The 27,833-nt window shown below is 44.5% G+C and overlaps 1 protein-coding gene across 4 annotated transcripts in view; it reads right to left on the bottom strand.

Annotated features, from left to right (window-relative positions):
- KIF13A (kinesin family member 13A) overlaps positions 1 to 27,833 on the bottom strand; it is a 242,266-nt gene that overhangs the window by 40,603 nt on the left and 173,830 nt on the right. Inside the window, exons 25-37 of one of the 4 annotated variants that reach the window (XM_019523156.1) lie at positions 26,631 to 26,669; positions 25,181 to 25,280; positions 23,070 to 23,196; positions 19,725 to 19,780; positions 18,878 to 19,002; positions 17,119 to 17,295; positions 15,107 to 15,199; positions 12,171 to 12,323; positions 11,664 to 11,741; positions 10,983 to 11,030; positions 7,639 to 7,750; positions 6,465 to 6,616; positions 5,875 to 5,979 (exon numbers count right to left, since the gene is read on the bottom strand). In XM_019523156.1, the coding sequence (XP_019378701.1) occupies positions 5,875 to 5,979; positions 6,465 to 6,616; positions 7,639 to 7,750; positions 10,983 to 11,030; positions 11,664 to 11,741; positions 12,171 to 12,323; positions 15,107 to 15,199; positions 17,119 to 17,295; positions 18,878 to 19,002; positions 19,725 to 19,780; positions 23,070 to 23,196; positions 25,181 to 25,280; positions 26,631 to 26,669 (1,365 nt within the window). The remainder of the gene's footprint in view (positions 1 to 5,874; positions 5,980 to 6,464; positions 6,617 to 7,638; positions 7,751 to 10,982; positions 11,031 to 11,663; positions 11,742 to 12,170; positions 12,324 to 15,106; positions 15,200 to 17,118; positions 17,296 to 18,877; positions 19,003 to 19,724; positions 19,781 to 23,069; positions 23,197 to 25,180; positions 25,281 to 26,630; positions 26,670 to 27,833) is intronic. The other 3 variants (XM_019523166.1, XM_019523174.1, XM_019523183.1) reach the window with 3 other exon arrangements.

A 27,833-nucleotide genomic window follows, 5' to 3' on the forward strand; every position in this document is an offset into this window, starting at 1 on the left:
CTGGTGCTACTTCCTGCAGCCCTGCAATGGACCCCTGCTGCCACCAGGGGGAGCTCCAGGCTCTGGCTTTAGCTGCCAGCGGCTGGCAGCCATCTTTAAAAGCCAAACGTGCTGTCTGCTCCCTGGCAAGAAGCAGTGCAGGGGCAGAATGTATCAGCTGTCTGCTCACCAACTCTACCTCCCTACGCCACGGCTACTCGAGCACCTGCCCCTGGCAGTGAGAACCAGCGCCCCAGGTTCCGGCTAGCCACTGCCCTGGCCCTGCTGGCCCACAGCCACCTGGGCCCTCCCAGCTGCCCCACCACCTGCCTGACTGCAGCGCACCATTCCAGGGCTGCTGCCACTGTGCAGCTGCCACCTGGACCCTGTCCAACTGGCCAGACCCTGGCAAGGATGCCCATGATGTGCTGTTGGACACCACCACCAGGGTTGCCTTCGCCCTCCTGGGCCTCCAGCCCCACCACCTCTGGGCTCCAGGACTGGTGGCTGCACATCATCCAGCAGACTTGGGTTGACCAACAGTGGCGCCAGGCATTCAGGATGACCTGGGTCATCTTCAGATACCTACTTGAGCAGTTCCAGTCACACCTAGAGTGGCAGAACACTGCCATGCAGCCTCCCCTCCCCACAGGCACCTGGCTGGCCCTGGCCCTGCTGAAGCTGGCCATGCCTAGCAGTCTTCACTATGTGGGCCATCTCTTTGAGGTGGGCAATGCCACTGCTGTGAAGGCCATCCTAGAGGCATGCACTGTCCTCCAGGATGTGCTGGGGCACACAGTGCTCTGTGTGCACAACCCCCATCAGTAGCAGCAGGGTTCCATGCCCTGGGATTCCCCCAGTGCATCAGGGCCCTGGATGGGGACCCACATCCCCATCACCTGCCCGTCCCACAGGGACCACCCATACTATAGCCAGAGGGGCTTTCACTCCATGGTGCTCCAGACCATCGTGGCCCATTGTAGTGCCTTCATGCACATGAGTGCTGGCTGGTTGGGCAGTGCCCACGATGCCCATGTGTTCTGAAACTCCACCCTGCCAGAGTATATTACTGTAAAGCAAGCTTCACTATCTACATGTGCGGATGCTTACTGTGCAGTAATTTGCTTTAATCTTAAATAGATTTGCTACCTGTAAATACAAGTAGCAGATTTACTCTCAATTACTTATGGTTCCTGTAGACCCCCAATCCAGTGCAAATGTGCTCCCAGTCAGCCGGGCAGCAGGGGACAGGAGATGGCTGCCTGCCACCGGGAGCTGCCTGCTGACAATGTCCCCCTACCCTGGCAACATAGAGCTCCCAGCTCTGCTCTGCAATCGTTATCGCAGGGCCCAAGCTGGGAAATCCTTATCTCCCATCCTGAGCCCCTCAGTTGCAAGGCCCAGGCTTGGAGAGCCTTCTCTCCAGCCCAAGCTCCACGATAGGGGGCCCAGGCTGGGAGATCCTGGGTCCCACGATCACAGAGCTTGGGCTAGAAAATAAGGATCTCCCAGCCCAGGCCCTGGAACCACATGTAGATGTGCCCAGTAACTGCTAACTTCATCCCCTAAAGAACCTTTTCCAGTAGTTCAACCTACCTATCCCCTGCCTAGCTTTTTATTTATATTTTTTCTGTTAATGTTTCCTTTAGCTTCCTAACACACATGACATTACCTGGTCACACAACATGCAGTATATGAAATAAAGCAAAATGTTATGTGTTCACGTTTGAGCATGGAGAAATAAGTAATAGTTTCAACAGGTCAAGAATACAAAGTTAAATCTGTAGTTCTGACATGTCATACTTTACACTATATGGGTATCTCTGGTTAATGAAAATGTAAAATGTGTCTATATTATCTAAGTAGTGTCATACTGTCCACAGTTTTATGATTATATAACAATCCAAAGGGACAGGATTAGGATTTTTCTCAAAACAATAAAGGCAGACTCCAGTGTTTTTCTAGACATGGTGAGGGAAGGAAAACAATAAAAAAAGAAACACACACATATATACACGTACACTGTTCTGGGATCTTACTATCAGGAAGCACAAGTGAAGAATTAAAGGCTGCTTTTAGGGTCCTTCCCACTTCTCTGGGAGAGAACAGAGCAGCAGCAGGAAGCTCTTGTACACAGCTAAGGCCAGAGGAAGAACCAAAACCAGAGAATCCCTGGTTGCCTGGGAAAGAAGCACCAGCCAGCTGGTCTCAGGACAAACGAGTCATTAACACCAAAAAAAAGACTCGTGACTGAAGGTGGTAAGAATTTGCCTGCAGAAAAGACTGTAAATAGACAAACAAAAAAGGCAGCAAAAGCACAAGGATTCAGACACAATCAGAGCTGACAGCACAGTGAAACTCTGGGATATTACTATATGAAAAGCCTTCTGTACCCATACTAAGCATTTAGTAGAGATAAATCCAGTATTTGAAAGTACTCAGTTCCTAAGTTATGGGTCTTAAGTAACCTTTAGATTCTTAATTACTGGACTGTTAATTTCAAGAAAGAAGCACTTCATTCATTACACCACTAGTACATTAAATTTTCATAACGCTAAGTTTATTGCCCACTATGGAGACAATTTCTGGAACAAGATTAGAGATATAATTACAAAAAGTTTAAAAATACTCATATCATATGCAGTGATGTTATAGCTGTGATAGTCCAGAAATTATGCCAGAGGCAAGGCTTTCTTAGGGTGATACCTTTTATCAGACTAACAGTGTAGTTGGGGCAGAGTTAGATAAGCTTTCAAATTCAAGACATTCTTTGTCAGATCACAAAATATGCAAATATTCTGTGCTTAATTCATGCCACTACACACATGTACTGCAGCAAACACAAATGTGTCAGACCATTTATGTTTTGAAACATGCATTATAAAAGGCAAGTGTTGTTTAGAGTTTTAGTACCTCCATAATGTCAGTATTCTGGTTTGTGGTTTAAATTCTATTCTTCCGTTTTATAAATCTCTTAAATATTATGAAAGAAAAACTTCCCATAGAACAATGAGACTGACAAGACAGGTCAGCCATCATATAACATAAAGGCCATTTTAGAGATGCATAACACTTGCTCCAGTTAAAAATACCATTGCCCATTTTCTAAATACTTATTTATTAACTTTGGTATTTCTACTCGTTATTTTCATGCAAGAAGTTGCTGAGTATTACTGTATTTACCTGAATTCAAGATGACCCTGAATTTAAGATCCCCCCTCCCCCCCCAAATTAATTATACACGTGGAAAATTCAGAGATTTGCGATCATTTTCCATGTCTAAAATCTAATTATTGGAGGGCTGTTCTAAATTCATCATCCCCACCCTTCCCACCACTGTAGTAAGGAAAACAGTGGCAAGGGCAGGTGGTCGGGGAGAAAGTAGTGTGGCAGGCAACAGTGGGGCAGGCAGTAGTGAGATGGCAGGGGACAGCTGGCTGGGCGTCAACCAGCTTAATGTCTTCCCCTTGCCCCTGCCACCCCGTACCTTGCCTCCACTCACCCCCCACTATGTCTACCCTGCTTTGTATCTTCTCTTCTCTAGACTCTGCTCCCCACCCTCCCCTGCAATCTTTGGCCCCTGAAGCTTCAGGTCCCCATCTCCCTCCCCCTCCATGCAGACTCTGCCCCCTGCCTCCCCCTTCCCCATCCAGTCTCTTCCCTTTGCTCTGGCAGGCTCTGAGTCTGCTCCAGCCTGGGGCACAGAGCACTTTCATGATCTGGCCAGTGCTGGGCAGGGTAGCAACAGCAGCAGTTCCAACTAAGCCCGGGAGCCAGGGCCAGAGCTGCCCCACCCCTACTGCTGCTGATACTACTGCTGGGTTGGGGGCAGAGCTTGTTTGCTCTCTGCCCCAGGCTGGAGTGGAGCCAGTGCCAGGGTTATTGGCAGGGAGGTAGGAGGGGACAGAAGCTGTGGGGTGGGGGGAGAGAGGGAGAATACAGGGGGATGATGTGGTGAGGGGGCAGGAGGCCTGAGGCTGCAGATGAGGGAAGTCGGGGGGGACACGACACTACACAGACAGAAGCTGTAACTCTGGCCCCAACCCAGAGTCTGGATCTGCAACTGCAGCCTGCCCCCCCCCCCCACAACCTTGCACTCAGTTCCAAGACAAGGGTATTTTCTCCATGTTATATGAGAGGAAAAACCCAGTCTTTGAATTGAGCAAATACAGTATATCCAAGGCTGCACTCAACTATTTCAAGCCCATGGTGCCATCTAGCAATTTATTTTGAAACTGTGGGCTTCCAGGCTTATACCAGGTACATGGCCCTGTTAATCTACTACATCAGGCTGATGTTGAATGTCACATCCCTTCCCATAATGTTTTCTGCTAACTGACAGACTCCACTTCAGGATGGAGGACCAGATTAGCTGAAATTTCAGATGGGCTGTGAAACCTGAACTGTTCAAAAACAGAGTTTATCCTGAGAATCCAGCTTAATCAAAGGTTTGCTCCTGCTTGAAACACATACTCCTGCCTGGTTTAGGAACAGACTTACTCCATCTTTGAAACCTTTAGCTTAGCTTGGGACACCTCACTTGCTTTCCAAGCCTGAAACATTTGATTCAGCTTGACCTGTAAGAATCTGCTTAGATCAGGTGGCTGCTTCCTTTCCTTTTTCATGTCTTTGTGACAAGGTATTTAGCTGTATTTGCAGATTTGTTGCAATCTCACTAGGCCACACCATGAGTGACTGGAACTTGTGACCACTGCCAGCCATCTATGTTATCCCCCATGGCACCCCTGCCACAGGGTGGCTGCTGAGTAAAGGAAGGATGGGAGGAAGGGGAGGGGTTATTACTTTAGATTTGGGACCTATATTGTAGAGTAGTTGCTATGGGAATGTTTGTAAATTCAATTTCCTTAAGACTGAAGGATATATTTTTAAATAGACTGTGAGCTATTTTTTCCCTATTCTCTTTACAGTATGAGTCCTCAGCCTGAAGTTCACACACACTGATTGCTGACTCGCACAGAGCTATGGAAACAAAACACAATGAAGGAATAAAAACAGTTACTGCTCGTGCACTGCAGCCAGTTTTCAAATGTAAATACCAAATGGGCCAGTCTACTGCAGCATAACAACCTACAAACTTTCACTTAAACCACCAAACCACACAAAGCAAGCCTTATGAACGACTATGAACTGCAATACAAAAACCTACAGAATAGAAAGAATTTTGGGAGCACATAGGCAAGGGTTTATAGAGCTTTTAATACATTTTCAGGTCTTAAGTTTTCATACTGTTTCAGACTAAAGCAAGGGCTTACAGTCATGTTCTACAGCCTTAAAAATGTCTATCACACAAGATAAATGTTGACAAAACTTTCACAGAAGCAGTACTAACAGGGGCAGAACGAGTTTAACCAAATGACTGGGGAGGGGAAATGAATCTACAACCTGATATATGGTGTTAACTTGCATGTTAACTTAGAGCTGCAATTTTATTTTAGCCACTGCACTTCAATGCCAGGCAACCGGAAGCTTTCAAGACGTACCCATAATTAAATGCATGGCTACTTACATCAAATGGGATCATTCCTCTTACTTTCATGTATAGTCACAAAATCTGTGTAATATACACAGGTATGTTAGAAAGAGCTCAACATCTTTTACTGAAGTATCTGATCTAGTTCACTGATTGGATGCAGTATTTTATTGCACAAAATTGATTTTGCCCCGATAAGTGATACACAAGTAATTAAATAAATTAAGTTACCACAAATTATCAATTATATTCACAAGCATGCAACAGCAAATTCTAATAGCCAGTGAAAATTAAAAGACACCAAATACACAGTGATTTTTTTCCCTGAAGTTGTTGCATTATTGCCCGTGAAAGAGCCATAAACCCACCACCAGGCATTATGACAGAAACCAATACAAACTTACAATCTTCTCTTCATGTATGCTATTGTTTTCTATTGACATGCTGCTGGCTTTACTTCCTGAAGGCACAACACAGCCAGCGTTATGTACCTGAGATGAGGGCATACTCTGCAAAGGTTAAGATACACAACACATCACACAAAGACAACACTAGCACCTGGATACAGTATTCAAGCCAGGCAAGTTAGAAAGACATTAGGGCATCGTACAGGGAAACACACAGGCAGGCCATACACTGGACCATGGTTCAAGTTAACAGTTACAGAAATTCATGCAATTTTCCCAATGAAGTTACAGGTTAGGAAAAAAAGTGTGTTACAATTATCCTAAAACACCATTTTCCAAAAATACTGCAACTTCTTTGGAGATTAAATAAACATTCAGTGGAAGGTTTTTGCAAAGAAAATATGCAAATGAAAAAAAGAAACACACGCTCCCTACAAAAATACTTACCGAACAGTGAAACGGGCAAGAGAGTAGGAAGTAAAGCACACACCAGTCAATACCAGCACAAAGCTCTTGTGCTGTGGATGCATGCACAAATTACTGCTTATGCACAAAAACTCAGCATTTTGCTATTTTCATAAAATTACCTCTTGGCTAAGCAGAGGGCGGCTTTCAAGGGGGGTCTTTTTTTTATGCTCTTCTTTTACAGGCATTAAGGGTTTGAAAAATTTTGGTGGCTGAGGAGAAAATGCTTTAAATGGGCTGGCCATTAAGGCATGTGGATTCTCTGATATGCAACCTAAGGGGAGAACAAAAACACAACACATCAGTTCTGTGTAGCTACTGCATTATCTATGTAAGTGCAGAGAAAATAACTTGTAGTAACGGAAGGGAAATATTATATTCATAAGTCTTGTGGTTACACTATGGGCCATCTAGTAGAAATTCTGCGAGTGGACCAAGCATGGACCGATGCAGAGCTCTACTGAGGCAGGGGGGAAATTGTGCTGACTTGAGAAGCAATCCAATGCACAGCTCCAGGCCAGTGCAGAAGCTCCACTCTTCCCTTTCCTTTGCAGTTGCTCTGTGTGTTCTCTCCTTGAAATCAGAACTGCCAGCACCTTGCCTTCTGAGCATGGACCATCCCTGACTTGCCCCTGGTGTCACTTTGCACTGGAACCAAGACTCTTTGGGGCAGAATTCAGGTAACTCCAAAGAAAATTAATGACAGCTGCGGGTACATGAAGCTCTCAGCCCTGGTTTGTAGTTTCAGTGGAATCTCAGTCTGTATTACCTATAAAAGCTTGCGACATTTTGGCTTAAAGCAAATGATTTGTTGATGACATATGCACAGACACATGGAGAACCAAGTATCCATGAACTCTGTGGAGTCTGTTCTGAAAAGAACCCTTTCCCCATATAATCCAGGTTAAAGTAAACTAGACATTACATTTTTACCAGTATAAGTTATTAGAAACCAGTCTATACCCATAACAGAACAGAGGTTCGGCACACAGACTGGTTTAAAAATGGCACAGCCTGGTCTAACTTTTGTAGCCAACTCCCCCAACCAAAGAGCAAATGTGTGTGTTTTGTTTGCTACTGATCTAAACTATGCCTCTTACAGAAAACTGTGCAACTTAAATCAATTCCACCTTGGGCTTTTTGAATGTCCATACTTAGCCCATATGAACAAGCTCAGGTGAAACAATTGACAGAACTTTAAACTTTGTGTTTTATTTTCGGTCTCACATTACAATGCTTTGCATGTTGTCCTAAGAATCATTTAAAAATATATCCATGTAGTTCTGAGAGTCTTACCACTACCATCTTTACTTCTGCGAGGGGAATCCCTGGGTAAAGTACCGTAACATGATATATCTTGATAACTAGAAGCACAGTCTGATGCATCCAAGTGGCTTTCAGACCAACCCTAAGGGAGACAACAGTAATAAAGACAAGCGAGAAGAAATTAATTAACTTTGCTATTGGTTTAAGCAAAGCTTAATCTCTTTCATATGCATACATTATATGAGAGAGTTTTTTCCCCTGCAAAGCTGTAGCTTGCTTTCCCTGTTTAGTATGGATGGGGATATTTTTTTTCCTTCTAATTATAACAGCTTTCATGGATCACAAGATGTGCTAAGACCTATGCCCTCTGCAGTCTCTTGGGAGTTCACTGTCTCTTTAAGGCTCTGGGCCTCCACTTCACCCTAAGGGAAGTTCTCTGACTTTGCCACTCTCAGACTGGGTCTCTAGGCATCAGCACTAGGGGTGTGCAAAGCGGGCTGTATTTGATTTGGATTCGGATTAGCCTGAATCGGGGACAGTAATTCGATTAATTGGTTTGGATCACTGTCCCCAATTCGATTTGGCCAAATCCGAATCTGAAGATTTGATGCTGATTCGGAGAATCAGTGATTCGGTCACAGACACGGCCGTAAATGTTTTTTCTACATACCCTGAGGTACCAGGCACAGCTCATGAATGCTGAGATGCTGGGGCAGATGGAATGTCCCACAGGAGCATGGGGGGGCCCCCCGTGTGCTTGGCAGCGAACCCAGAAGTACTTCCGGTCCAATTCCGGGTCTGGCACTGAGTGCATAGGGGGGCCCCCTTGCCTTGGTGATCAGCTATGGAGGGAACCCAGGTACCCCTCCAGACCCAGAAGGCACCAGTCGCCAAGCTTCTGGTCCACTTCCAGGTCTGCTGCCGAGTGTACAGGGAGCCCCCCACGGTCCTGTGGGATGCTCCATCTGCCCCAGCATCCATGAGCTGCCTGGTACCTTGATGTATGCAAAAAAAACATTTAAAGCTCTGCCTATGTCTGAATCATCGAATTTTCCTAAGTTGATTCAGAGGGTTCCAATTCGATTCAGAGAGATTAAAGAGTCTCCTGATTTGATTCAGATTCAGCCACCAAGTCGGGCTGAATCTCCACCAAATCGAATCAGCAACCAAAGCTTCGCACAGCCCTAATCAGCATCCCTGTCTGTCACTATGAGTCCTTCAACAGGACCAAACTGATGTGGCTCTATGCGGAAGTCTTTTTTGTTGGAGTTTTATAACCAAAAAATTAAAGAATGACAAAGCCGCAGCTTTGCAGAACAAAGCATTTATTAGTCATTAGGAACATAAGAGACCATAGCTAAAATAACAAACAGCACATCACTATTACTCTTACTTAAACGTCATTCTTTCCTAGACAGTTTTGGGTAAGTTCTACTCCACTAAGACAGCCCAACCCTTAGGATGGGAGAGGGAAACATTATTTGCAGCATTCTCTCAAGCTGTGGACAATAAGTACAGAGGTAAAGCTCACAGCATAAACCTGGAGTGTGGTAGCTGTGCCCAAATGAGGAGGAGACCATGCACCTGAAAGTATGAGAAACTAGTCTTTGCAAGGAAAAGCAGGCACTTGAAAGCATGGCCCCTGCCACGTTACACTTAAGACATGACTGACCAAGTTAATCTTAAATTGGACCTGGCCACACATTCAATCAATTAATGGTGAGATAAAATGAGGAATAAACCACAATATTATTCCACAAAAAATATGTAATAACTTTGTGGCTGGTTCCTATTATGCCTTTAATTGAACATGTGGCCAGGTGCACCCCTATGGCTGGAAGCCCTGTTTGTTGAGGGGGACTCCTAGCTGCAGAAGCTTGCTACTTGCTGGTTATGGGGGAGCGTAGGATTATGATCCCAGGCTCCCTCAGCACTGGCAATAAAGCGTGATGGAATGGCAGTAAGGCATGATGGAATTTGATGCTTGATCCCACAATCATGCCTCCTGCTACGCACATGCGGCATGGCAGGAAGTGCAACTGTGTGGATCATGCAGCAGATCCCATTGTGCCTTTACCTACATGTCTGACAAAGGTCTTTGAGAAACCTGTCCCTGATCCATCCAAATCTATCACTACTGCTTCTAGGGACCACATAACTTATTCACACTTGTTTTTGTTGTTGTTTTTAACTGGGAGGGGCTGACTTTCCATGGGGTAACCCATTCATGTCTCCATAGATTTAGAGTCTCTAATGGACACATTTTCAGACACACATACCCTTTTCCTTCCTGGCCAGGGGTGTTGAATTATTTAGTCCCCTTTGCATCTGAAATAGACTTAGAAGAGATCAAACATGTTTGCCTGGCAGGAACAAGGGTGGTAGAGCTATTACTTGGGAAATGCTCATCTTTTGTTGAAGGCCCTTAACATTCTCTCTGGAGGCATTTTATCATTTTTTCATTTCTAATTTTATTATCCCCTTACACTTTCCTCTGATACACACACATACAGCAGACAGACAGAATATTAAGCAGTTAACCTAAGGCAACAGTAGACATGGTATAAAAATCTCCTATTCTCGCTATGAAAGTATTCTAAAGACTATTCCCTACTTATTATCCCAAATGACACAGATGGGGGTAAAAGAACACCATCAATCTCAGTAAGAGAAACTGCACTAGAATCATGGTGGCAACAGTCATTTTAAGTACAGAATCATTTCATCCACGGTACGGGCAAGGCTTTCACCTGTAAACCGAGATGCTACAAAAATTTAGATTCCTAGCCCCCTGTGAAGATGAGAATTTGCAAACTATCTGGATGTGAAGATAGCTGCAACAAACAGTTGCGCGGAACCACTGAGTTGCTCCAGCTCTTTACTGCAGCTTTTATTTCAAAGGGTGCTGCTTCTCTGATTAGCTGCATGGACCACTGATAAACTCCAGCTAATCAAAGCAGCAGCACCCTTTGAAATAAAAGCCATGGCAAATGCATAAGTGGCTCATGTTTAATTTGGCAGCCTGCTGCCAACTGAGTGAGCTGCAAGCCACCCAGATATGAATGATCCGGGTTTTACTGTGCAAGTCATGTTGGCCAGCTCCTATGCAAAAAGTACATTCTAGTTTTTCCTACAGCTTTCCTATTCCCTCCCTTCAATTAGAAAATTCTGATGTAATTACCATACACATCACTATCAGCCAAACTGCTAAAACATACCTAATGAAAACAAGTCTTTTGATTTTCCTGTATTCACGATTCAAAAAGAGGAAGCATTTCTTTGTTGATGATATTTTGGGTTGGGATTTTTTGTTTGTTTGTTTTTAAAGAAAAATAACAGACTTCAGGGTTTTTTTAATATCTGCATTCACATACCTTTTCATCCTCGTCACAGCCAGAAAGATCTAATCGACTAGAGGATACCTAGAAAAAATAATGAATGGTCATGACTAAGGTCATCCTGTGTTCACAGAACGTGGTAGGAAGGGCCAAAAATATCATGTAGTCTGACCTCCCCAACAACCTCAAGTTTTATGCATCTAAACAATACTGTTAGAAGCACATCAATGTAAATACCAGATCCTGATTCTACTGCGTAGGAGAATGAGGAAAATATGTGTAAACAAAAGCCTTCTAGATGTTGCAGCAATTTAAAAAAAAACCCAAAGGGGGAAAATACAATGAAACCATTGTTTAAAACTGAAAGCATTAAAACCTAGACTGTTTTGATCACACCACAATATAATGCAGGGTCATCTTTTATAAAAGTTTAGAGAGTAAGATATACAATGCTGGTTCTGAGCCCAAAATTTACCTAAAAAAAAAAAAAAAGAGAGAGACTTAATTTAGATTACGCAAGTGATTTTTTTGGTTAATAAATTATCACCCTGCTCCATACTTCTTCATAAGATTTTTTTGAATGTTGTATTAGTGCTAGCTCAGAATACACAGACAGTGAGTATGATAGTAGCCAGGATTCATTTTGCCATGCTGAAAATTAAGCACAGAAAAACTTGACTCTCTTACAATAGCTTATCAAATGAAAAGTTTCCTTACATTGTGGACATTTGGTGTGCTGATACTCCTCCGCATATGCCTTGCCTTGGTGGAGAGTGCTTCTTTGACTGTGACTGCCTGTGTGCCAACAGAATGGGGACATGGAAAGATATACTGATATAAAGGCTGGACCATTTATTTAAGGATCTCCTTATAAGAAGTCAACAGTCATGGGAGGGCTCATTTAAAGGACAGTTGAGGAAGCCACGTGAAAATGGAGCTGGTGTTTGAATAGCTCAAATTACACAAGTTATGCACGCACGCGCGCACACACACACAAAATCTGTGAACTCATCTATCAGGTTTAGATTTCTTAAGTTTTGACTAAAGTGCTGCGATAGTTATTCCATTTCTGTTTTACTGAAATAGCATTCTACATAAAAGTCTACATATCAGCAGTTTTTGTCCCCAAGCTCTTCAATGATTTTAAACACACTAAAACCTCCAAAAAAAAAACGTTCCCCTCTCCCAGAGTTTTAAAAGTTGCACCGAATTTATTTTCCTTGCCTGTCTTAGTCGTTCCAGGCTCAGAATGTTTTCCACTTGCAACACTCCCCGCGTATATTTCTCAATGTAAGTTTCACCATCAGATGTACCCTCATTCTCACTTCTTGCAGCCATCAGAGCCAGGGTCTCACGATCTTCAATTTCCTCTGTAGCCTAAAATTATAAACGGCATGTTTTAAAATAGATTTTTTTAACACCTGTTGATCTGAATACAGCACAATTTATTTATTTAGACTGTCTCAATCTTGGGGTATTGATAAACCATATCAATACTCCTTGCATGGAATTGGGACTAATCTGTATTTGTCTAGATACGAAAGAAAGGCCAAGCTCTATTGTTTTATTATAGACTCAATTTCCCACCAACTGTGTATGCATTATCTGATACTTCATATGGTTTGGGTTAACTGTTTAATAACTACAACAACTTCCTTCTTGATTTTCAAATATTCTGAAAAATTTTCATAGACTGTAACTTGTAAATACAACTATGAAAAGGCAGCAACTGTATTGTTACTAACTACCTTTCATACAGACCTAGACAGGTTACAGGGGGGTGCAGATGAGAACAGGATGGGTTTCAACACTGACAAGTGCAAGGTGCTGCACCTGGGGAGGAAGAACCAGCACCATAACTACAGGCTGGGGAACACTCTTCTTGTCAGTGCAGAGGCAGAAAAGGATCTTGAAATCATTACTGATGCCAATATGAACATGGGCCGGCAGTGTGGGGACGCGGTCAGGAAGGCCACCCACACCCTGTCATGCATCCACAGATGCATCTCAAGCAGGTCCAAACAGGTGATCTTCCCCCTCTATGCGACACTGGTCAGGCCGCAGCTGGAGTACTGCTTCCAGTTCTGGGCGCTGCACTTCAAGAGGGATGTGGACAACATGGAGAGGGTCCAGAAGAGGGCCACTCTCATGATCAGGGGGCAGCAGGGCAGGCCCTACAAGGAGAGGCTACGGGACCTGAACCTGTTCAGCCTCCACAAGAGAAGGCTGAGGGGGGATCTAGTGGCCTGTTACAAACTAGTCAGAGAGGACCAGAAGGCACTGGGGGAGTCCCTGTTCCCCCAAGCACTACCAGGACTGACTAGAAATAACGGTCACAAGCTGGCAGAGGGTAGATTTAAACTAGACATCAGGAGGCGCTACTTCACTGTTAGAGCAGCTAGGATCTGGAATCAACTTCCAAGAGAAGTGGTGCTGGCTCCTACCCTGGGGGTCTTTAAGAGGAGGCTAGACAATCACCTTACTGGGGTTGTTTGACCCCAGTACTTTCCTGCCATGGCAGGGGGTCGGACTTGATGATCTGCTCAGGTCCCTTCCAACCCCACCAACTATGAAACTATTATCAGCTAGCTTATTTTTTGAGTAAAAATATATAGACAAAATTCATTTTCTTCTAACTTTTTTAAAATAAATTTTAAACTGGGCACCAGTCTTGCATACAAAAATATTTATATAGATATTACACCAAAACAAACAGCATCTTCCAATTAATAAACAGCCTCCTATCCATTCACTTTAGTTATCAATTACCTATATATCTTTTTTTTTTTTTTTTTTAAATACAGCAGTATATCCCACCTATAGACACTTATGGCTGTAATAATTTGTTCAAACCAAGCACAAAATCATGTAAAAAATGGGTGGAGGAAACTAACTAAATTAATAGCCCCCTGGGCTTCTAGCCCTTTAAAAGAAACGTTTTCACCTAAAATTTAGATACACAATTACTAAGTTTTATCCATACCAACAGAAACTGCATATTCAATTTGCTTTTCTCTCAGCACAGAGAGAGCTGTAAAGATGTTCCAGAGATTTCTCGTGGAAGAGAATTTGCTCTTTCATAAGAAGTTAAATCAATTCCTTGTGAGGAAGATGTGCCCTCTGCTGATTTAAATAGGATGCCTGTACGCTTTTCTCAGGAGAGACAATCAATATCCCACAGGCCTCTGTACTCCCTCCCTCCCTCCCAGAGAGAGAAAGTGCACTGGCAGCATGCCCACGATTAAGCGGTCAGGGAACCCTGTGAGGAACCTGCCCTCTGTCCCACTAATTGGCTGACTAGCAGGAAGGTGGGCGGGGGGAAGGAAGGATACCACTTAAAGGTTCCTGTCAGGGGAGAAGAGCCCCTATCAAGTGCATCTGGTTTCATCAGGAAGATCTGGGGGATAATTCTCCTTTGGCTGCCTGGGCTTGGGCAGTTTTGCAGCTGCAGAACTGTCTCCCACTCAGTGCAGGCCTCCCTGTAAAACTGGAGGTGTGCATAAGGCAGGGAGACAGCTGTGCCTTAGCTGCTCTGGCTTGGGCAGCCTTGCAGCTATGGGAGATTCCCAGAGATCAGAAATTGATCTCAGGGAGACTGTTCCCAAGCCTAGTTCCTAGCCTCCAGGCTTTCAGTATCACCCTCACCACCCAGCTGGACAGCAGGGGTGGAGACTGAAAAGCCCCAGAGACCAGGAACTGGGGTTGGGGAAGCTGTTCCCATCCTAGTTCATGGCCCTGCAGGCTTTAAATGCTGTATGTCCTGCTTGGCTGGGTGGTACATGTGTGCATTTAAGCTAGGGACCTGGGATCCAGAGTTAGGCAAGCTGTCCCTGCTTCCCTGAACCTCCGGCTTTAAATCAACCTGTGTGCAGCCCAGGTGGTCCTGCTGAGATCCTGCCCCCTTCCCAGGCAGGGGAGAGGAAAGGCTGTGTAAAGTAACGGGCTCCCCTAAGAGCAGGGGTGGCCCAGGAGCTGCCCTCTAGTGCCTCCTGGCCAGAGGGCTCACTTGTGTAGCTCTCCAGCCAGGGGTTAAAATTGTGTTTCTTAATTCTTATCGGCACAAATGAATGTCTGTACCCAGCCATTATCTCCTTCCTACTTCAGTTTAACTATTCTACTCCTTTCACAATTTGACTGTAGAGAAAAACAATGTAATTTACCTTTGGTATATTGGATACTATTTCATAGGTCACACCACAGGAATAAAATATGTTTTTCAAGGATATTCTCCTTTTCAAACTCTGGGTAAAACTCTGGAAATATAAAAAGAATGTTATATGTCTGCACTGAGAATGGTGATTTACAGTCTGTAATTTTATGTATTTTGTGCATTAAAAAATCTTAACATATGTAATGACAACAATTTAGCAAGTTCGTTAATATTTCTGAAGCTTTTTACTAATAACGAAGTGATCCTTAATGTGTTTCTGAAGTTAAAGAACCAGATTTCTCCACTACCTTGCACTTCATATAGTCCTTAACACCTGTGTAAAGCAGGAATAAATTGTTACCAAATTTTAGGAGTAGCATTTTATACATACTTTGGATATACAAGTGGTCCCATAACTGAGAATCACCTGCAGAAACGATAGCTCTGAAAATCTCTATTGTTCACATGTCAGCAACTCTCATTCTCTGGACCATAGGCTAGACTGGGGTGGGCAAAACGTGGCCCAGGGGCCAGATGCAGCCCACCAGGCCATTTTATCCGGCCCATGGGGCCCCTAAAAAATTTAGAAAATTAATATTAATCTGCCCTGGGCTGCCTGTCACGTGGCCCTCGATGGCTTGCTGAAACTCAGTAAGCGGCCTTCTGCCCAATATAATTGCCCGCCCCTGGGCTAGACAATATCTGATTACAGCTGTATGATGATAATAAAATATAAATACAATTTCGACTCCCCACTTAATTCATATAGCAGCCATAACATTCACTATTGGTATGTTTTCAGCCCATCAAATAGTTAATTTTTTTATTGCATTCTGTGATCTTCTCCACTTACTATAACACTATAGATTAATGAAGCTCAAAAGCAATGATAACCAAGCAGAAAAAGATGGAATTAGAATATAGTCCCTGGGCAGTTTTTCTCTTGCAACACAAAAAGCCAAGGAGTTTGAAGTTCTCATGCTCATGGTCTTTTAAAAGGAAGGCATGTTTCACTAAATTCAGAAAGCATCTCACTGCTTGGTACATGAGCAGCAAAACCCTGGTACCCAATTTCCATGACTGGAAGAAAAATGTGCTTAGTGGGGCTTAGTGAGCAGGAGGAAAAGGAAATCTCAAGTCTGTCTGAGACACTGGAAGGGGCTGAGAGAAAAGGAAGAAAACAACATATTCTGTTTAAGCTTAATACCCAGAAAAAGACTGCCCCTGGAGTATACAGTTGAAAAAAAAACCCAGCTGGTTGATACTATGCAGTGAACCCAGTTCAGATAATGTATTGCAGATTTCTCCAAAGGAGTGAATATGTTGTCGTATAGGAGGGCTGTCCAACCTCAAAGCAGCTGGGGGACTGCATGTCACATGAGCTGCTTTAGCAGGGGCCACAAGCCCTGGAGGCTGCACTAGTGTGAGCCACCAGTCCCTATGCCAAAACCCCCACCACCTCTACACTACACGTGCAGGTCATTCCCTGTCCCTCACAGCTGCATAGCACTCATGGGTGGGCTCCTCCCGCACTCCCAGCTCCACTCTTCAGCTGCAGGCTCCCCTGCTCCCGCAGTGCTACAGGTTGTGTGCCCTCTGTCCCCTGAGGCAAACGCAGAAAGCAGAAGTCAGGAGAAGGAGGGGAAGTCAGGAGAACCTGGCTGTCGAAGCAGTAGCAGCCAGAGCAACAAGGGAAGCAGTTGCCACGTGACAGTCCTGGGGCTGCAGATTAACCCCTTGTGGGCCGCATGTGGCCTGCAGGCTGCCATCTGGACAGCTTTGTTGTACCGTGGAGGCAGGAAGATGAAAACTGTTTTCTTGCAACATCAGTGTCTGATACCATTTGAACCAAACTAGGTTGGAGATGATAGCTCAGAAGAGGATTTCTTAAGTACACTGTTTAATGCCATTGACTGATTTCTCATTTCTCTTTCTTAACTACAGTGGAGACCCAATTTGTAACCAGGCTAGAATGAGACATCAATAGAATCAAAAGCTGTAAGCTATATGTAAACTTATTACCTGCTTGTTATAAATATTGGCTGCAATCCTTTTACGTAACACCAGTTCCATTGCAGCAGGGTGACTGAGCTGCACGGTGATCTTCACGATTAAGTAAATCCTCTCGTTTTGTGGGGTTACCCTGTTCAAATGCACTGAATCATGAACAGAGGGGTCCCATGCAGCAGTGGCTGAAACCTAAATAGGTTAAGTGTGGTAGTTGGAAAGAGGGCAGAAAAAGAAACCAAAAAGTTTAAATTAGTCCATTAAACTTTAAGATTTGCAATCATTTATTAAGAATTAAAATTTTCATCCATACAAGATACAGAACTGGAGTTGACACTCATGGGACAAATCCTGTCCCCAGAGTAGGCAATTCGACAATAGAACTAACCTCCAATTCCTCAAGAACTGCGGGCTAGCTGTCAGAGCCAGACCATGCAAACTTTGGTGAAGGAAGTTAAAGGAAGATATAAACCTAAAGGCAAAGACTCTCCAGTGCAGGCCCTATGTGAGTTCTCTGGTCACTCCCCACTTGGAACTGGATGATGCAAAGATCACTGAAATCAGTGAACGGACTGAACCCTAGAGTAGGGGGCACACAAAGCCTCTGCAAAGTAGTTCTATTCCCATTTGTTGAAGAATGCCCTCCTTGTTTCTTCCAAAGACACCTCCGCACCCACTCAAGTCATTCATACTTTCTGTTTTTGAGATTCAGCAGCGGGAAAAGTACAAGTCCTAATTTTTTCCTCATCCTTTGCAGGTCACCTTAAAATTGAACAAATCACGGATATCATGAGCATCAAAGATATGGCTGGCCTGTGGCGTTCCATCATCTGGCCCCAGTGCCAGCTTTGGGTCTGAGTTGACACACATGCACCTCCTCAGCCTCACAGGCAAGGCCTGAGATGCATGCCACATGTGATATTCATTCTAGCAGCTCTGGGATCTGTGCCACACATGGCAGCCAGCTGGGGAGAGCCATGGGCAGCGCAGAGCCCAGAATGGGAGCCACATGTGGCACAGCCCAGCTGGGGTAAACACCACATATTGCACATGGTGCTCGCTCTGGCCGGACTGACTGAACTGCACACAGCATGCTTTCTAGCCAATCTGGGATCTGTGCTGCACATGGTGCCTATTCCAGCTGCTCCAGGACACATACTACATATGGTGCCCACTCCAGCCAGTCTGGGATGCGCACTGCACACAGCACCTACAGCATTTATGCACCGCAGCTCCTAGGGTGGCTGGTATGTGCATCACATGTCCTGAAACAGCTGGAACAGGCACCAAGTGCAGCAGATCCAGCATGTGTGGGGGGAGGGGGAATACATGGGCCTGATTCAGACCCTCACCACTCATCTGTTCCACAGGCCAAATGAGTTTGACACCCCTGATGCACATCTATCACTGAAAGCTCTAAAATGAGCTGGTGTTTAATATCGCCTATCACAATTAAACAGTTTAAAACAGGAAACAAAGAATATTCCATCCAACTGGAAGTACATAAAGAAACTGATTGCAATTACCAGAAACTAAACTTATTAGAAACTCTATTTCTACAACAAGTTCAAGTAGGCAGAACTATAAAGAGTTGCCTACATATGGTTAGTAACTTGCTTGGCCTGAAGTTCCAACAAACATTCCCCACCACTAGATATAACACTAGCAATATCTATATCTATAGCCATCGATGAGCATTAAATACATAAAGGACAAAATAAGAAAAATATTAATGCAAGTCACAACTGTCAGAGGCAGCTTGCTAGTAAATTACCTCATCATCACTGTGTTTTATGATGGGTAAGTAGAAGAACTGACTCCCATGCTCCTTTGGTAGTATTGAGTTCACTCCCGATGCATGAGGACCTATAAGCTGTTCATTGGCAGTGAGGTCATCAGCTACAATCAAATGAACACAAAGAGAGAATGGAAAACATTCTACATCAAGAAATATGAATTCATAGAAGTGTGAATCATAAGACACCAGTTACCATATCATGTTGTCTATATTTCATCTAAGAGTTAGTCTTGGATAAACACAACCACATGCAAGAATTTGTTTAGGTTGTCAGCGCACACAAGGCCAGTGCTAAGTTGAGACCATACATTCACTCCTACTTTTAATTCAAGCAGAATTTCACACTGTATTTCTAGAGATGCCTTTACTGTATTGTGCATGGCAAGCTTTGACAAATTTTGCTGGTAGCAATACATTCTAACAAGCAAATCTTTGCAAAACCCTTGCTGAAGTAAAGGGGCATTTATACCAAAACTAGAATTCTATGGATCATGGACATTTTGGTTTAATAGATCAGGCTATAGAAGGGTCTTAACTGAACAAGTTTTGTGGTAATCTGTTAAATCAGGCAGTTCAGCTTGAGTATCATATTTCATCTCCTATCTACTAACTGTACAAAGAGCTTTGATATAAAACAGATTTCAACTAGGAAATATGGAGAAGGGGAAAAAGATTTTGGAAAAGCTTTATCAGAGAACAAGCTGATAGCATGATTCATTTTCAGTTTTCCCTGACTCCCATAGCATCCATAGAATGCTTATTTATTTATTGATCTGAATTCTATTATGAAGTACAAGTTTTTTAACTTGCAGCTACAACCTACCATTCAAATCAAGAAAAAGGACAGGTATGTGAGTTTCCATTCCTGGAGGCGGAACCCTAAAAGAAAAACAAGATGCTATTAGTATGGAAGCTAACCTGCACAAACAGCCATCCATGAAGGATTTAAAAACCCCCAAACTTTTGTGGAAAATTGAACTACAGCAAAACTGATTAGGATACTCAAAATTATAGTTCCCACTGATTTAATAATTAACCCACTTTGTGCACACATTATTTTGTATCCCTATATATGCAGCTAACCATCATAGTTTAAGATAAAACTCAGTTCATATGATGCGGCACATTAAATCAGGAATGGCAACCACACCTTCAAGTATCCTGTTTTGTGCATTGCTTTAGTATGCCTTTTTGTACATTGAAGTAACTCAACCATTTAAGAAAAGGTCAGGTCAGAGCACATGCAACTAAAATACTGTTTATTTAATTGTCTAATATGCCCGAGTTAGTAGCCTTTGATACGTGTGCAACTCATCACTGAAATAAGTGCCACAGCATTCAATGTGCATATGTTGGGCTAAATGGCATGCACTATTTAAGCGAGGAAGGAGATGGGCAAAAATCAAATAAACCTAGAAATTAGAGATGGGGAAAAAAAATCTCCTCAAACATCTTTTGTGTCCCCATACTAGCAAAAGGATGACTCCTTGCAAGACACATGCTTCCAGTCAATTACAGCTTCATTTCTCAACCACATTTTTCCAAATTTAACAAAAGTGCACATAGTTCTTTCATATAAGCTGCATCTGAATCTTCTGAAAGCCATGTTTCATTAGCTGAATAAAAATAAGGGTAACCGAACTACGAGTGGAGGAAAAGAGAACACATTCTTTTCAGGTTGGTCTGAACTTTTTTTTAAAAAGTCACGTGGAATCTTACTGAGTTCTCTTTAATTCATCTATGAGTAAAAAATATGAATTAAAAATTTCGAATGATAGGGTTTGGAGTTTTTTTGGAATTACAGGTGTGTGAAAATAAGAACTTAAGGTGCCTATTCAAGTTGTACTATATATTTGCTGCTGAAGAGTCTTAACAAATTAGCTACCAAGTTCTTTGTTTAGATTTTGAATTAATATGCAGTACTCTATTTTAGTTAGTTTAACTGAACTGCATTCAAATAAGCTTTGATATGGTTTTTTGTCCTTGGAGGAGAAATCTCACATGTAGTTTTGTTTTTAGAAGTAAACATAACCAGCACAGTATCAAGCAGGAAAGGCTCAATCCTATTTCACCCTCACATGCCTAAATGCTAGGCCTGTGTGAATAGGGAAGCATTTGATTCAGACGTGGATTCGGAGAATAGTGATTTGATTTGGAGATTTGGATCACTGTCCTGAATCGATTCGGCTGAATCAGCTTTGGAATATTCGGCGCCGATTCAGAGAGATTTGGAGATTCAGATCGCCCAGGAAGAGGTAGGCACAGCCGGGTGGCTGCAGGCTCTCCCACAGCTCCTCCAGCTGTGCCTGCCTCTCCCTGGGTTGGGGGAGCAGTGGGAGAAGACCCCCTGGCTGCCCTGTCTGGCTCCATCCCCCGCCCAGGCCCAGCCTAGTCCCAGCACTTTTACATTTTTTTTTTTTTTTTTTAATGCCCTGCACTCACCAGCTGCAACAGCAGCTTTGGGGCCTCTGGACACACATGGCAGAGCACCCCTGCACAGTGTGGGATAGTGGGGGGCAGCAGGGATTCCCCCCCACCTGGCACCCACATGGCATGGGTGGGTGCAATGTGGCTCAGCAGGGCGCTGCACACTGTCCAGGAGCTGGGGCTGCTGAGGCTGAGTGCTACTGGGCTCCAGCTGACACATGGAGCCTCCCCAGTTCCCAGGAGACTTGAACCAGGGGGATGGGGAAATCGAACCAGGGTCTGAGGGAATGTTCAGGTCCCCAGTCTTTCCCCCCAGTTCTTCCTGGGGGGTGTGGGCCCCTGGATGATGCAGGATGACAGCAGTCTTCTGCTGCCAGCTGGTGATGGCGGTGGCTCTGGGTTATTTCCCCAGCTGGCAGCAGCAACCTGCTGAAACTCCACACGCAGATCTGGGGGCCGCACTCCTCAGAAAGAGCTGGGGGAACAATCAGAGAGCTGGGGAATTGAACAGGGAGTTCCGGCTGACATGGAGCTGCCCCAGCTCCCAGACAGCGAGTGGGGCCCTGCCGAGCTGCGCTGGTCCCGTGCCAGGGGGCAGCTGCCGCGCAGGTGCCAGGTGTGTGTGTGGGGGGACTGGTCCTAGTCTGAGTTGGGGGTTGGACTAGATGACCTCCTGAGGTCTCTTCCAACCCTAACTTTCTATGATTCTACAATGAGGAGCTCTGACTAGGCAGAGGCATGAAGATGGGGGCCTGCTGCTGATAGTCGTGCCTATTGGGGTCCAGGTACCTGGCTTTATTCTGCTGCACTTCAAACAGTTCCACGGGCTGCACGTTTGACACCCTTGCCTTAACCTTGGTTCTTGGGCTAAAAAGTGATGAGGGCCCTTCTGCCCCCAGTGACATCACTAGAGCAAGGCCCCAGGCACTGACTTGTTGGGGATGGATGGAAAAATCAGCTGCTGCCACAACCATACAATCATGTCAGCAGCAGCAGAACGTCACTGCTGCCCCTGCATGGGTTAAGTACCCCAGGCACCCAGCCACATTGTCATGTCTCTGTCCCCCCACTCACAGTAAGTACACCCCAACAATGAGTAGGCAATCCTATTCTACCATAGGTGGAAACAGAATCAAGACTGTGTGTAAATGCCAAAACCTGACACTACATGGCTACATAGGGGCCAAATATGTACATGAAAGTGAAACAGGATTTAGCCTGAGGAATAATATATCCCCTCCTAGAACAGTGGTTCTCCACCTTCTAAGATTCAAAGAACCTCTCATTAGATGCCAGGCATCCTGTAGAAAATGCCAGCTTGTAGCTTTCACTCTTTTTTATCTATGGAAAAATAACACAGCCACTTTTCTGCTGCAAAGAACTCAGAAAGACCATGACAGTTCAGAATTTTTTCACATTGTGCGCTACTACTAGAAATCTCTGGGTTTGTCTTGTGAATTGTGTGCCAGTATTTGCATGCCTAACAGTGCTAATATTGCATAGCATCCAATGGCACCCTTAAAAGGACCTCAGAGCATCCCAGGGTTGAGAATTACTGAACTAGGATATTACAGATTCAGGGCCCAACAGCAGTTCTCCCAGCTTAACCACAAAATAGCATAACACTGAAAAATATACACAGAAGTGAACCAGGCCCCAAGATCTCATTGTCCAGTTTGCAATGCTCACATACAAGAAGCTAAATGTCCAGGGTGTCTTACTGAACACTCTGTGTGCATACCAGTTTGCAGGTGCACCAGGAATACCACTGCCTGGTGCTGGGACAAACACTGCATTCCTTTCTTCAGTCAGTCCTACCCACTGTTCTACTAGCCGTGCTTCCCGTTCCAGATCATCCTCTGTTTTCTCTGCAGTGAAAGAGATAATACTCAATGTATGAAATCTACACTGTGTTTGCATACATTTCCCAATTACAAGATTACAGTTATCCAGTTATAGCAGGGGTGGGCAAAATATGGCCCGTGGGCTGCATCTGGCCCGCAGGGCCCCTAAAAAATTTAGAAAATTAATATTTATCTGCCCTTGGTTCCTGTAAAAAATGACAGGACCCAAAGGCAGTAGGACCCAGGGTAAGCCTGGCAGGCTCCCACAACAGCAGGGCCCCTCACGAGCCAGAGGCCCCAGCTGGGGCTTCTGGCTTGGGACTACATGGCTGCCCCGCGCCAGAACCACAGGTAAGGGGGAAATGAAGGGCAGGAAGGGCAGGGGAGGACCCAGGCAGGGAAGGAGCCTGGGGAAAAATGGCCCAGAGAAAAGCTGAGCACAGGAAGGGAAAAGTGGCCCCGCACCCACTCCGTGCCCGATGCCCCATGCTGCAGTCACTCAGCCTGCGTGGGGCTGCCTGTGCCTGCTCTGGACAGCCCTGCGTGGGCTGTGAGTGGCTGCAGCAGGGAGCACCAGCCACGGGGTGGGCGAGGGGCCGTTTTTCCCCTCCCCATGCTCAGCTTTTCCCTGGGCTCCTTCCCTGCATGGAGGAAAGTGGCCCCTACTCTGCCCCGTGGCCAGTGCTCCCTGCTGCAGCCGCTCACAGCCTGCGTGGGGCTGTCTGGAACAGGCATAGGCAGCCTCATGTGGGCTGCGAGCACCTGCAGCGCAGGGTGTCGGGTGCAGGGTGGGTGAGGGGCCGCTCCCCACACCCTCCTGCTCAGCACCAGCTAGTAACCCGGCTCCACTGGCAGCCTGGGCCCCGCACCAGCTCCAGGCTCCTCCGTCAGGGTTACGCCACGGCAGCAGCTGCAGCCCCTCCTGCTTACCACGGCGGGCAGTGTTTGCCACTGTCACCTGTGGGCTGCCCTGTGCGCGAGCTCCAGGCAGGCAGCAGCCGCCAACACTGCACTTTGCGGCAAGCTGAGGGGACTGCAGCTGCTGCTGCCGCACACACCCCCAAAGGACGAGCCCAGAGCCAGTGGCGCGCAGGCTGGCAGCGGAGACAGGTTACAAGCTGGTGCTGAGCACGGGGAAAAGCAGCCCCTCGCTTGCCCCGTGGCCAGTGCCCCGCACTGTAGCCACTTGCAGACTGTGCCTGCTCCAGACAGCCCCGCATGGGCTGCAAGTGCCTGCAGCAGGGAGTGCTGACCACAGGGCGGGCAAGGGGCCACTTTTCCCGTGCTCAGCACCAGTTTCTTCCCTGCCAGCGAGCAGGGGGTCAGGGCTGTGCACTGCCTCCTGCCTGTACTGCGGGACTGGGGGGTACTGGGAGTGAGCAGGTGCGGAAGCCAGCGGGAGCACAGGGCCCACACTGGTGTCCCCGGGCTAGTGCCAGTGGGGCCCAGAGCAGGGTAGCAGGAGCATGGGGTCCCAGCTGGCAGGAGCTCTATGGAGCCGGGCCAGCTCCCCACTCTCCCTGCTGGTGTAGCTCAGCCTGGCTCCACAAACCCCTGCCAGCCAGTGCCCCGCTTTGGGTCCCACCAGTGCTGGCCCTGGGACATTGGTCCCAAGATGGTTACCAGGGGATGGGGCACCTGTCAAGGGGCGGGGCTACCCATGCGGCCCTAGACAGCCTGCAAAAACTGGGTAAGTGGCCTTCCAACCAAAATAACTGCCTGCTCCTGAGTTATAGTATTCCTCCTGCATTGGCTTGTGACAATGACAATCCAAACAGCTATTGTATACGTCTAACTCTAACAACATAGGCACTTTGTTGTTTTCCACTAATTTTGGGGGCTGCTCCTTGTATTCTAGATAACATGCTCAACATGGCCCAGAGACATGGAGGCAAGTTTGTTCCAAAAAGTTCACAATATTAAGCTGTGACATTAAGTGAAAGTATACCGGTTGGTCAAAAGAACAAAATGCTTGAAAAAGATAATTTATGTCTGAAGTGAGACCTACCTTGCTTATTGCTGATCTTCTGAATCTGTTCATCTAAGTATTCTCTGCGTTTTATAAGTGCATCAGACCATTTTTCTCGCACGCAATCTAAATCTTCCTCCTAATGCGGGGTCAGAAAAACATTTTTCTGTTCAACATGTAGTATTGAACCAAAGGAAGGACAACTAATTTAATTATAACTTTTTCAGAAATGCTATTGAACAGTTTTGCGTGATTAACAGGCAGGAAAGTTTCATTTATAGCATGCATGCTGATTAAGCAGTATACTGCTCAGGAATGAAACCTCATTCACTTTCAAGTTTGAGATTCCAAAAAAAAGCAAGAAAAGGTGACATGATACCAGCAGCTGTATAAATTATCAACATTTTTCGGCTGTCCTTCTACAGAATTTGTGATTTCCACAAAAATACATTAAGACCATCCAAGAGACACTGAAACTGTTTAATAGCATATGGAATGGAATGGGTAAAAACAGGTATTGTACAGTGGCCGTGTATTCTCCTACAAGATTAGACAGGCCTGTATACCCTTAAATCTCCATAGAATTCCATTACTAAGAGCTGCCATCAGTGCATTTAATTCTTCATGCAAACAGAACCCATCATGCAATCATGCTTTATGACATCACAAGAAAGTTTGGTCCATTCTGCTCTGTAATTTGCATTGTCAAGAAGCATATAAACAGCCTGCAGGAAGTTAGTACCTGAGCTGTTATTACTGAGACTATTGTAAAACCTACTATAGTAAAACTCAAGGGATGTTAACGTTTACATCTAAGTTGGTTTTACTGCTTTCAAACCACAAAATCCAAAACGTCTTACAATGGGGAAACACACTACTTGAAAATAAGCCATTTCCCCCCAATATTTTTTAAATATTATATTTCAGTTATATATATTTTAGCTTTCAAAATTTTAATTTCTCTAAAATTACTAAAATTAACTGCAGCATACCATGTGTTGCATTGTAGAAAAAATAAATTATTACATTATTTAAAGCACATGCATATTTCACCTTCACTCTTTGCATTACTATTTCAAACAATTATACATTTTAAGACGACAAGAAGTTTTCTCTTTAGAAAAAAACTGATACATTCTAGATGGCAAGTGTTAATGCAGGTTGGATATTTTTACTGTAATACGTGTATTAGGATCTGCATAATCACTCCCATATTGTTAGTTATGCTTAATTGTTCAAAGCATCTCATGTAGGCATTTAGAAGATCTGATCGCTGAATACCAAAGAGAAGTGCAGTGTAGGAATAGAAAGTAAATTATAAAATAAATTGAAATGGCAAAGTTTATATAGCCCAGATAGCCCCTGAATGCACAGAATGTATTTCAAAGCTGCTTTTGCTTGCTTCAATATGCTTATCCACTTTAAAGTTGCTGGCTATTAGCATTAGCTGTGCCCCATGCCATAGGATTGACAGCAACAGCAGCAATACCTGATAACTATCCATATCACCATCATCATCATCATCTTTCTGGTAGGAGAAAATAAATTTTGTAAAACACAAAGAACATGCATTTTCTTGATAGAACAGCACACATCCAAATAAAACACACATCCAAATAAATAAATAAAAAACCCAAATCAAACTGGTACAAGTGTAAACGCTTTTATGAAATTTAACCAGTCAGATTTTTCAATACAGATTTTTTGGCTGTCTGGTTGATTTTTGAATTCTGGTTTAATAAAAAATACTTCTCAGAAGTTCATTTCTTGGTTTTAACATCTCAGTTTAATTTCTGTAACTAGTGTATCTTTTTTTTTTTAAGTTGTAGACTCAAAACAAAAGAAGGACAAATTCATCTCGTCTGAGGCCCTGTATATCACAGGCCTTTAAATTTCACCTGGTTACCCCTTTGTCAAAACCCGTAACTGTGTTGGTCTAAACTAGTGATGTTTGACCCCGTGGGCTGGATGAGCAGCGTGGGACCAATCCATCGGCTGGATTCTGAAGAGAGAGAGTGTTGGTCTGTGAACTAGATTCAGCATAAAGTCAGTGTGTGGGGCCAGTTCATGCATGCAATGCAGCTTCCTGGCCTGGCCTGAAAAATTGCATCTGGCTGGAGTGACCCCATGCGCTGGTACAATCCAGCATGTATGGCTGTCTCATCTGACCTGTAGGGCTCCCCACAGGTCTTCCGCTGCAAAATTTCTGAATCTTTGGGGAGCCCATCAGGCCAAATGACAGCTCAGTGGGTTTGATTCAGCCTGTGGAATGGAGGTTGAGAACCATTGGTCTAAACGAACGCATAACGTTCACAAAGTTCAGATTTGAAGCCATCAAAAGACAGAGAACCTGCTACTTCTCTTGTTGGCCTGTCCAAATGATTAATCATCTTCGTTATTAAAAATGTGTCCATTACTTTCAAATTGAAGTTGTTTGGCTTTAGCTTCTAAACACTGGTTATTGTTACATCTCTCCACTAGTAAAAACCAACATTTAGTAACTAGTACCTTCTCCGCATTATGGTTCCTTGATACTAATTAAGTCACCTCTCGGGCTTTTCTTTCTGATAAACTAAATAGATGGAAAACATTGCTTTTAACTTTAAGACTTTTATCCAGCCTTTAAATAATTTTTGTGGCTTTTTTCTTCACCTTTTCCAATTTGTGAGCATCTTTTCTAAATAAATATGAT

Source organism: Gavialis gangeticus, unplaced genomic scaffold, assembly GCF_001723915.1.
Source record: "Gavialis gangeticus isolate Ggan-Ray unplaced genomic scaffold, GavGan_comp1, whole genome shotgun sequence".
Lineage (NCBI taxonomy): Eukaryota > Metazoa > Chordata > Crocodylia > Gavialidae > Gavialis > Gavialis gangeticus.